Here is an 11043-nt window from a genome sequence, read left to right on the forward strand (position 1 = left end):
TAGGAACTTCAGAGACTACACGTTTTACTCTAACAGGAGTTGGCTTGTAGCACCCTGATGGTTTGTACCACCAGGAAAGAGAGGAAAGTGGCAATGAAACTGAAATGAGCTGTTGTCTCACCCTCTGCAGGAATTCCCCTCTTCCTTTCCATGCCCTCCACAATACCATGGCTTGGGCTATTGATCTCTTAGCGGACAGAGCCTGGGCCCCTTCCTCTGTCACATTTCCCTTCCACCAGAACTCCAATAGAGCCCACTAACATAGTCCTAGATGCCCCCAAGTGCCTTGAAAGTGGGGTGCAATCCAAAATTCGAATAGTCCATTAATATAGTCCTAGACCCCCAAGTGCCTTGAAAGTGGGGTGCAATCCTGAAGGAGGGTGCAGCGGGGGGAAAGACCACGAGATAGGCTCATCCTTCTGGTTCTCCAGCCCACGTCCCTGCTGGACAGGCCAAGGCTGGCTCTGCCGCGCCTATCACCCCCACCCTGAGCCCACACTGCCACCTGCCGGCTCGCTGCTGCCACTGCTCAAAGTGAACAAGTCAGGCCCTGAAGAATGAGGAAGCCCCTCCTCTCACCTTGAAACACAATACCCACCAACACTCATAATTGCAGACAAAACCCGTCATTTTAATCCTGGGCTTTTCTTCCACCCTTGAGATGTTCTATGAGGTTTAACCCATTCAAGTATTCCATTTTTGGGGCTCACCCCCGCCCCGCCAGCATCTCTCTCTGGACAAAGCCTGACACTTATGTCCCCCTCTCTGTATGCAAAATAATCATTTTGCATGCCCTCTGTTCTGAACATCACTAGGCATGGCTCTGGTGCCACCTCAGTGCTCTGGGGCTCCACCTCCTGGGAATGAATGCAGAAACTTCCACAGTGATGGTGTCCAGCCATGTGCTGCCCCCAACCGAAACCACCCCACACCGACACCCAGCTCCCACCACAAAGACTTAGGATCCCACAGGCCTTTGGGACTGTCTCGCTCTTGGCTTTTCCTGCTCCTCCATCCACGACATGCCCTATGCTGTGGTGTGTCACATATGGCACCACATTCAAGGTCCTTTGCACATTCCTAAGGAGATGCCGCCTGTCTGTGCCAGGGGCCAAGGAGAACACCCCAGGTACCTGGGCTCATCAGAGGCCCAAGGAGATGGAAGGTGAAGCTGCGTCACAGGACGATGGAGACAGGCGCCCCAGGGCCAGACCCTGGGATGAGGATGTGGGTGCGAGAGTTTAGTTAGGGAAGTGTTCCCAGGAGTACCAGATGGAGTGAGGCAGGAAACAAGAAAGGCAAGGAAGCCAGTGAGGGGGTCGCCAAGCAGGTCACCACTGCAGGCCACTGAGCGCAGTCCCAATGGTGACTCTGAGACACAGAGTAGAACGCACCTCAAAGTGACGCCCGCCCTCAGGTGGGGGAGATGGGCTGTTTGTACCCTGATGCTCAGCAGACATTTTTGGAGGCTGCCCTTTGGAGAATGTTCATTCCTGCCCCTTGTGGAGGCCAAATGGGCTCCTCTGGCCAGAAAAAGTCTTCAGGGGAGTCACCGTGCTGGCAATGACACCATCGTGATAGTCCACAAGAGCCATCATTGGGTCCCCGTGTATGGGCGTGGCGAGGTCCCAGGTCTCTGCAAAGGGCTCCAGCAGCTGCTGCCACATACAAGCAACAGGCATCGCCCAGAAGAGGGCAGAAGGAGGGTTGATACAGAGTAAGGCTGTTCACAGCCACCACGAGGAACATCCATTGTCACACTGGCCAAGCCCACATGCACATACACACACTGGGGCCCCTCCCACCAAGTTCCTAGAGATACCCCTGGCACACACTCACATGTAGCATCCCTCAGCTCCACCTCCTGTGGTTTCGTGGACATTTGCTCAGACAGCTTTGGTGTACACACACTAGTGCCCTTCTCACTTAGAGCTTGTGCACGTACACACTTGGTGTTGCATACTCCAGTGCCACTGACACTCCCACTCAGCTGTTCCTATCCATGCCCACCTGCATGTCCAGGCTCTTGGCATGAGCGGTGGAGAGACAGTAAGCTTCATCGTCTGAGGAAGTCAATCTTCTGTCCTGGTCTCTGCTTTGCTTCACCCCACACTGCATGCCCTCGGGGCCAGAAGAACTCTCTGGAGCCCAGGACTGGTTGCCTAGATCAGGCCGGGTATCTCTGGGCTTGGGGGCTGGGCAGATCTTTACCCCCAGGGTGGCAGCCCAGTTGTGCCAGCCCAACATGTCTCCAAGAAATCCAAGGTTGCAGGTCCTCAGGCCCTGCCGTCCCCACCTCAGCCATGCCACCACTGACCATCTCACCAGCATGACTCCTGGGGGCCTGGGGCTGCCTGTCTCTCTTCCACTGCCAGTGGCTGCCTGGTCCACAGCCCACCCCAAGGCTGGCACCATCTGAACTGTGTGGTGGAGTAGAAGGGCATCCCTTGAAAAGGACCCTCCACTCCCTGCCACTCTGAGCCTCATTATCCAACTGCAAGAGTCAGAAACCCAACTTGAATCTTCATGAGCAAGGAAGAATACTTACTGAATTGTCCAAGTCAGGCATGGCTGGATCCAGAAAGTCCGGGAATATGGGCAGGTATGTCATCTCTCTCTGGATTCTGCTGTCCACCACAGTGCCTTCATTCTCCCATCAGAACAAAAGTATGGAAGCCCCAAGTCTACTTTGGTTGGTTCATAATCCAAAACAAAGAGATCCTCTCTCTCCAGAGAGCAAATACCAAGTCTCAGAGAAAACTGGCCCAGACATGTCCTCATCCCTGACTCTCTGAATGGCTGTGGCTGGGATTAGGGTCTCTGGTGTTTGTTTGTTGTTTGTTTGTTTTTGAGTCAAAGTCTCACCCTGTCGCCCACACTGGAGTGCAGTGGTACGATCTTGGCTCACTGCAACCTCCGTCTCCCAGGTTCAAGCAATTACCCTGCCTCAGCCTCCTGAGTAGCTGGGATTACGGGCATCCTGAGTAGCTGGGATTATGGGCACATGTCACTGCGCCCAGCTAAATTTTTGTATTTTTAGTAGAGACGGGGTCTCACCATGTTGGCCAGGCTGGTCTTGAACTCCTGACCTCAGGTGATCTGCCTGCCTTGGCCACCCAAAGTGCTGGGATTACAGGCGTGAGCCACCGCACCCAGCCAGGATTACGATCTCTGGCTGACTGAGCCTGGGTCATGCCAAAGCAGCCCCTGCACATCTCCCATGCCTCCATCTCCCCTCCCTGCCTGCCACTCTGTGGAGGGTGGAGGAGAAGGAGCCACATTCATCTCTCCTGGAATGGGTTCTGCAAAGAAAAGAGGGGAGGAGGCTGGGAGGACTGGAGACACACAGACGAGCAGCCTCTGCCATGTTCCCTTGACAGGGACAGGCCCTACCCCTCAGATCTCAGTCTGAGCGATGACCCCAAGCCACAGATAGACAATAAGCTGGGCAGTGAGTCAGGGCAGGTGCTGGGGCAGGGTCAGGCGGAGAGTGGTTGCTAAGCAGGGCCCATGGCAAAGAAAGGAGGAAAGAGCAACAGCCTCCAGCCAGGCCTGAGGGCTCCAGGCTCACTGGACACCATCTTGAATCTGTGCCAGTTCTTTCCCATGGTTGCCATAGCAGGGAGGGGGCTTGGACCAGAGAGGCCCAGCTCCACTGCCCACTGGGAGGGGCCCCAGCCAGCTGCAGGGAGCCAGCTGAGCTCCACACTGAGGGCAGTCTGTGACTTGTGGACTTACAAGACTCTTCCAAGGAATACAGTCACCCACAGTGCATGGTTACATAGTTGTGTTCCTGAAGAGGAACATAAATTTGGGCAAAAGACCAAGGTATGAATCTATGCAACTGGGCCTGAGACACCACTCCAAGCACTGACTTCTCCCTAGGACAATCTCACCATGGGCTCCTGCCTCTTCTCCTCCTTACAGCCCTTCCCTTCCTGGGCTGTCCCCAAGGGCCTGAGTTATGCCTCCCAGACTAGGGCCTGGAATTGTGGCCCAAGCTGACTCCTCTCCAGGTGGTGGGCCCAGCACAGAGCCCAGGAGGGTTTATGGGGTAATCAGCAGGAACTCCCAGCTCAATTATGAGAGAAACAGTGCTTCCTGCCAGTCACACAGACTTGATGACAGTAAGTGCTGAGTTCCAGACCTGGGACCCTCTGCCCAGCCAGCATCCCCATCCAGCTCCTCCTCCTCACCCTCTGCAGAATGGGCACATGACTCAGGCTCAGCCAGCCAGAGACCCTGTGGCCTCTGAGCTCCTAAGCTCTGCAAGGAACCTGGGAGCTGCTGTGAGTGAAGGCTGAGTATGGGGACCCAGAGGTCTGGCTTCTCTGCTTCTGTCATCAGCTCACCATGTGAACTTGAACCAGGCCTCAGGACCCCCATGCCCCATCAGCCCACCTAGGCCAAAGCAGCCCCTGCAGATCTCCCATGCCTCCACCTCCCCTCCCTGCCTGCACTGTTCCCAAAGTCAGTCACACTGACGGGCAGAGAGAGCAGGTTCTCACGAAATCAGTCACTCCCCCAAGGACCCAGAAAATGTGAACAATGCAATTAACACCAAATCCAACTGTTGAAGGAGGCTGCAGCGAGCCAACGGGGAGAAGCAAGGCTGACTCCAGCATGAGAGGGCAGGGAAGGGGTGATTTTAGGCACCATGCCCAGCGTTCTCACCCTCACTGTCTCAGCCACCCTGGGAAAGATGAGAGTGGCTGGCAGTTCACAGGCATGACAGGTTCCCCATGAGGGGAACGGAGGACTAAGATGTCCAGAATGAATGTAGTTAGTAAGCAACCAAAAGCAATACAAGAATCACAGTGGTGGGGCAGGGGGGTGGGGGCCTTGGAATGTACCAATTTGTGGAATTTTAGCTATTAACAAGAAAAAACAAAGGCCATTCTAGGCCTCTCCCTAGGGAACAAAACTGCCTGGGGTCGAAGAATGAGAGAAAAAGAGAGAACCTTGGCCTGGTGACTATACTCTTCAACACAACTCAGGGAGGTCAGGTGTGGTGGCTCACACCTATAACCCCAGCACTTTGGGAGGCAGAGATGGGAGGCTAGCTTGAGCTCAGGAGTTGGAAACCAGCCTGGGCAACATAGTGAGACCTTATCATCACTACCAAAAAAAAAAAAAAAAAAAAAACTGTTTTAATTAGCCAGATGCTATGGGGTGTGCCTATAGTCCCAGCTACAGGGGAGGGTGGGACAGGAGGATTGTTTGAGCCCAGGAGGTCAAGGCTGCAGTGAGCTGACTGTGCCACTGTACTCCAGCCTGGGCAACAGAGTGAGATCATATCTCAAAAAGCAAAAAACAAAAACAAACAAACAGAAAACCACACTGCTGGCTTTTAAGATGGAGGAAGGGGCCCTGAGCCAAGGAATGTAGGTGGCCTCTAGGAACTGGAAAAAGCAAGGAAATGAATTCTCCCCAAAGGAACAAGCCCAGTGAGACTGATTTTGGACCTCGGTCTGACCTTTAAAAGTATAAAATAGGCCAGGCAAGGTGGCTCACACCTGTAAGCCCAGCACTTTGAGAGGCCGAGGCAGGCGGATTGCCTGAGGTCAGGAGTTCGAGACCAGCCTGGGCAACATGGTGAAACCCTGTCTCTACTAAAAATACAAAAATTAGCTGGGCGTGGTGGCAGGCACCTGTAATCCCAGCTACTTGGGAGTCTGAGACAGGAGAATCACTTGAACCCAGGAGGTGGAGGTAGCAGTGAGCCGAGACCACACTGTTGTACTTCAGCCTGGGCAAGAAGAGCGAAACTCCATCTCAAAAAAAACAACAAAAAAGTATAAGTTAATAAATACTACTTCTTTTAAACCACTAAACCCGTAGAAATTCACTGCAGCATCAATAGGAAACGAATACACTTGGGTTCCAATCCCAGCTCTTGCTCTCCCTGCCTCAATCTCTTGGTTCATAAGATGAGAGGAAGGCAGATTTGGACAAGTGATGGGCAAAGGCCTCTCCAACCCTCTTTGACCCCAGGCTGTGATCATGCCAACTCTTAGCATTCTCTCACATGAACCTGCCCTGGGCCTTACTTGTGTCTTCATTTCAGAGGGAGGTAGACAGGGAAGCCAAGGGGTGGCCACGTGTGACCCTGGACCTAACATTTCTGATGTTCAGGATCAGATGAGCCCATGTGTGTGAATGAGTAGCACCCACAGCGTTGTGGGTAGTGACTATCTGGAGCCAGTAGTGTGGGTGGTAAAGGAATTTACCAAGACAGTTGTGGATACAGACAGGCAGATTTATTAGAGAAGGTAGGAAAGAGAGAAAATATGTTGCAAGGTTGCAACGGGCAGCACAGCAGAGACAGGGCTGTCTGCACAGAGGCAGAGGCTGGAGGGAAGTGTTATAGGATCATGTTGGAGGGGGCTACATACAGAAAGGGGTTGTGCTGCTGAACTATCACGGTGCTACTCCAGGGGGATCTATTTTCGAGTAGAACTCCAACTGGGATGCAGTTTCTCAATCAAAGGGATATGAACTGCCCTGGCCACTGAATTCAGAGAACATTGTAGGGGGCAGGGGAGTTGGGAGCAGGGAGCAGAGATCCCAGCTGTGACGAGCCCAGGTCTGAGGCAGCTCCAAGACCAAGCACCCAGATGGCTGTCCTTCCTGGTGACTGGAGAGGCAGGAGCCCAGCAGAGTCTCATAGAAAGCAAATGACAATCAAGAACCAGGTCCTCAGCCAGATGCGGTGGCTCATGCCTGTAATCTCAGCATTTTGGGAGGCCAAGGTGGGCAGATCACCTCAGGTCAGGAGTTTGAGATCAGCCTGGCCAACATGGTGAAATCCCATCTCTACTAAAAAAAAAAAAAAAAAAAAATTAGCCAGGCATAGTGGCACATGCATGTAGTCCCAACTACTTGGGAGGCTGAGGCAGGAGAATCGCTTGAACCCAGAAGGTGGAGGTTGCAGTGGGCCAAGATCACGTCACTGCACTCCAGCCTGGCCAACAAAACGAGACTCTGTTTCAATAAAATAAAATAAAATAAAATAAAATAAAATAAAATAAAATAAAATAATAAAATAAAAAGAAACCTCTAAATTGATTGAGATCTGCCTCCGACACTTTTCAGTTTACAAAAACATACCTAAGAATTGGCCACCCAGGGGCAGGAAGCTGGGGTTTCTATCCAGTAACTCTCACCCCGCTGGCCCTTGGTTGGTTGAGGGTCGCCACCTTCCTGGCGCTTCCAGCCTGTCCCGCACACTAGCAGAGTATGCCTCTGCAGCCAGGAGCACTCAGGCATGAGGCATTACTGGGGATATCTGGATGGGATGGTAGTGTGGAAAGATGCAGATGCTGATGTGCCTGGTCTTCATTTTTTGTGGGGCAGGGGGACAAAGAAAGGACAAATCCTGACCTAGGCCCTGCTCCACTGGGAGGGGCCCGGTCACCCTCCGATCTCAGCCTTTCAGAGTGACAAGCAGTGGCAGGGCCTGGCTGCACATAGCTTTATCTCTTGCTAGCACAACTTCCTCCTTTGCTTCCAGATTGGGCTTTGGAGCAGGAGAGGCAGGACCCATCCATTCCTCCAAGTGCCCAGCCTGAGCCTGGCCTGGGACAGGACTCTCTCCTCCATATCCAGCCCCCCCGAAGCCACCATGAGCAGGTCCCAATCCCCAGGCCCAGGCAAAGCTGCTCTGGGTGAGACCCTCCTGGGCAACATCATCAGCTACTGCCAGGAGAGGGCAGGGGAGGGCCGGCTCGATGTCTGCAGGCAAGCAGCCCTCACCCACAGGGCCAGGTGGCTCCTGGGCAGGAGGGCCCCTCCATGGCTCTGTCTGCCAGAGGAAGTGGCCCTTGTTCTGGGTGGCTGCTGTTGTGGGGATCCCAGCCCTGTCCCAAAAGTCAGCCCTGAGCTGGTGCATGCACTAGAGTTCCTGGAGCTGATCTCTGTCAACCTGCTTCTGTTTCCCTGGAGGAAGGAAATCAGGTCCCTAAAGGTAGGCACTGCCACACGTCTGAGCAAGGGGGGTTCAGCCAGGGGTTGGGGCTCTGCCTCTGGAGAAACAGCATGCCCATCATATCCATTGACTTCAGTCCCATTTCAGTTTAAGAAATTGAGGGCTAAAGAGACAGATGCAACTTATGCATGGTCAACAGCTAGCAAGTGGTACAACTGCTCCTAACCACGAGACCAGTGGTCCCCAACCTTTTTGGCACCAGGGGCCAGTTTCATAGAAGACAATTTTTCCACAGACAGGGTGGAGGGATGGGGGCGGGGGTTGGTTTCAGGATGAAACTCTTCCACCTCAGACCATCAGGCATTAGATTTTCATAAGGAGCACGCAACCTAGATCCCTCTCATGCACAGTTCACAATAGGGTTCCACTCCTATAATGCCACTGCTGATCATGACAGGAGGCGGAGCTCAAGTGATAATGCTTGTTTGCCCGCCACTCACCTCCTGCTGTGCGGCCAGGTTCCTAACAGACCATAGACCAGTACTGGTCCAAGGCCTGGGGACTGGGGACTCCTGCACTGGACTGTTACTGCCTCTCCGAGGAAAGATGAACCAAGGTGCTCATAATAAACAACGGGAGGAGTTGGGCTTTAGAGAGCTACCAGAGAGGTTTTGTCTTTTTGTTGTTTTTCATTTTGTTTTGTTCTTGAGACAGAGTCTTGCTCTGTCACCCAGGCTGGAGTACAGTGGCGCGATCTTGGCTCACTGCAACTTCTGCCTCTCAGGATCAAGCGATTCTCCTGCCTCAGCCCCCTGAGTAGCTGGGACTACAGGTGTCCACCAACACACCTGGCTAATTTTTGTATTTTTAGTAGAGACGGGGTTTCACCATGTTGGCCAGGCTGGTCTCAAACTCCTGACCTGAAGTGATCTTCCTGCCTTGCCCTCCCAAAGTACTGGGTTTACAGATGTGAGCAATCACACTCGGCCCCTACCAGAGTTTTAATTTCTTCCTGCTCCAGGCCCTGACTGCTAGGCTGGGAGCTGGAATACCTAGAGCCTTACCCCAGCTCAGTCACTCTCTTTTTGCGTTTTTTTTTTTGTTGTTGTTTTTTTGAGATGGAGTCTCGCTCTGTGGCCCAGGCTGGAGAGCAGTGGTGCAATCTGTGCTCACTGCAACCTCCACCTCCTGGGTTCGAGCAATTCTCCTGCCTCAGCCTCCCAAACAGCTGGGATTACAGGCGCCTGCCACCATGCCCGGCTAATTTTTTTGTATTTTTAGTAGAGAGGGATTTCACCATGTTGGCCAGGCTGGTCTCGAACTCCTGACCTCAGGTGATCCGCCCTCCTTGGCCTCCCAAAGTGCTGGGATTACAGGCGTGAGACACCACACCCAGCCACTTTCTGAGTGTCTTTGGACAGATCCTGCTTTGTCTTTGAGCCTCAGTGTACCCCTGATCATGGGCCAGGCTTTCCTTTGGCCAAATGCCCTCATCCACGTGCTTCTCAGGAGCCCCTAGTGTCCCTCGGCACCAGCCCTTGGTCCTGCCTGGCCTGGTCCCTCTCAGCCACTCTGCTGAGGCCTGTCCCACTCCTAACAAGCTCCCTTGTCTGTTCTAGATGTACACTGGGAGCTTTACCTACTGGGTGCGATCTGTGCTTTCCAGACACGAACTGGACACCATCCTGGGCAGGCTGGGCTACACGGCCACCTTGGAGTCTGAGTTCTTACTGGTCCAGGCCATCAGCAAAGAGAATGTCAAGCAGATGGTGTTCGAGATCTTCCTGGTGAGGGTCTCATGTGAAGCCGTTCTCAGAACCATGGGCACACGGATGCTTGAGCCGGGCACAGAGAAACTCGCTAGGACCCACAGCAGGCACAGCTCAGAGAAAAGGCTGGTGAAGCCCTGCAGCTGCCTCGAGGGGGTTCAGCCAGGCCCAGGTTCCGGGGGACCACAGCAAGGTCCCTCAGAAGGGGTGGGGTCCGAGAGGGCCCTGGCAGAGGGCACTGCTGGCCAGAGATCTCTGCCCATGGCTCTGAGCCCATCTGAGGTCTCAACAGCCCCCAACAGCCTCCCCAGTGGCTCTCCAGTCCTCTAGGGCCCCCAGTGCCATGGCAGCACATGCCTGGACAGTGAGGAGGTCCTGCCTTGCTTCAGTGACCCTGTCTTACACTGGATGCCCTGGTTTCCCAAGGACATTTTCCTGAGAAGCCTGAAGGGAAACCAACTCCCAGGCCCAGCCCTGGCCCCTGGCCCTTCATCGGGTGAGGTGGTCACTGCCTCAGGGTGCAGCAGGGGGCAGCCCCTGGTCTCGGATGCAGTTCCTGAGGGCAGAGAAGTCACCATTCTCAGCCAGCTCTGCCCAACACCAGGTCCCCAATCTCCAGGGCAGCCCTTAGATGGGAAGCCAGAAGCATAGCTGGAGCTGGCCAGCCCCAGAATAGACGCCGCACCTCCCAGCACCTCTTCCGAGAGGAATGAGCTCTGTGAGTGCTCCCTCACCTTCTTGGCCCCTCAACTCCTGCAGGCCATCCTAGAGGCCTCCCACGCCCTGAGGTGGAGGAAGATGGACAACTAGGGCCTCTTGTGGGGCCAGAGCCAACTGGTGATGATGGCAGCCCAGAAAGTGGAGTCACTCCATTCTGGAGGTCTACCCAGGCTCCCCTGCATGGATGAGAGCACCCCAGCACCCACTATACCCCCCAGTGGGGGCTGGTGGCACCAGTACCCACCCAAAGACACCATCCCAGCAATAGCTGAGGGAGTGATCTCTCGCTAGTACAGGGCAGGCACCCTGAATAAGCAAATAGCTCTCACTGTGATGTCCACTAGGAGGCGACTGCTGGGAGAGGTGCTAGACCTGGGATCACAGCACAGGAGGAGAAGCAGGGCATGGGGGAAGAGTGGCCAAACCTATGGCTTGCTTGTGAGGCATAGGAGCCAATCTGCTAACCCCAAAAGGTCTCAAGTTCCAGCCCTGTCATCGATGGCTTGTGTGACCTTGGGCAACTCACTCCACCTCTATGAGCCTCGTTTTCCTCATCTGTAAAGTGACTATGGTCAGACCTCCTTCCCAGGAGGCTGGGAAGAGTTAGTGAGGTGAGGTGTGCTCAGT

At 54.1% G+C, this 11043-nt stretch overlaps 3 protein-coding genes across 6 annotated transcripts in view; 1 reads left to right on the forward strand and 2 right to left on the reverse strand.

Moving 5' to 3' along the window:
* BEAN1 (brain expressed associated with NEDD4 1) overlaps positions 1–11043 on the forward strand; it is a 77395-nt gene that overhangs the window by 56228 nt on the left and 10124 nt on the right. Inside the window, exon 5 of the mRNA XM_063597624.1 lies at positions 9547–9714. Within this exon, the coding sequence (XP_063453694.1) occupies positions 9547–9714 (168 nt within the window). The remainder of the gene's footprint in view (positions 1–9546; positions 9715–11043) is intronic.
* The window catches only part of TK2 (thymidine kinase 2), a 101527-nt gene that overhangs the window by 21154 nt on the left and 69330 nt on the right, over positions 1–11043 (reverse strand). The window lies entirely within an intron of this gene.
* LOC100988730 (uncharacterized) lies at positions 1123–9552 on the reverse strand. Its single transcript, XM_063597626.1, is given in 3 exon segments — positions 1123–1232; positions 1235–1530; positions 1533–9552. Coding segments are annotated over 3 exon segments (603 nt in total). The 5' UTR covers positions 1750–9552; the 3' UTR covers positions 1123–1142.

Source organism: Pan paniscus, chromosome 18, assembly GCF_029289425.2.
Source record: "Pan paniscus chromosome 18, NHGRI_mPanPan1-v2.0_pri, whole genome shotgun sequence".
NCBI lineage: Eukaryota > Metazoa > Chordata > Mammalia > Primates > Hominidae > Pan > Pan paniscus.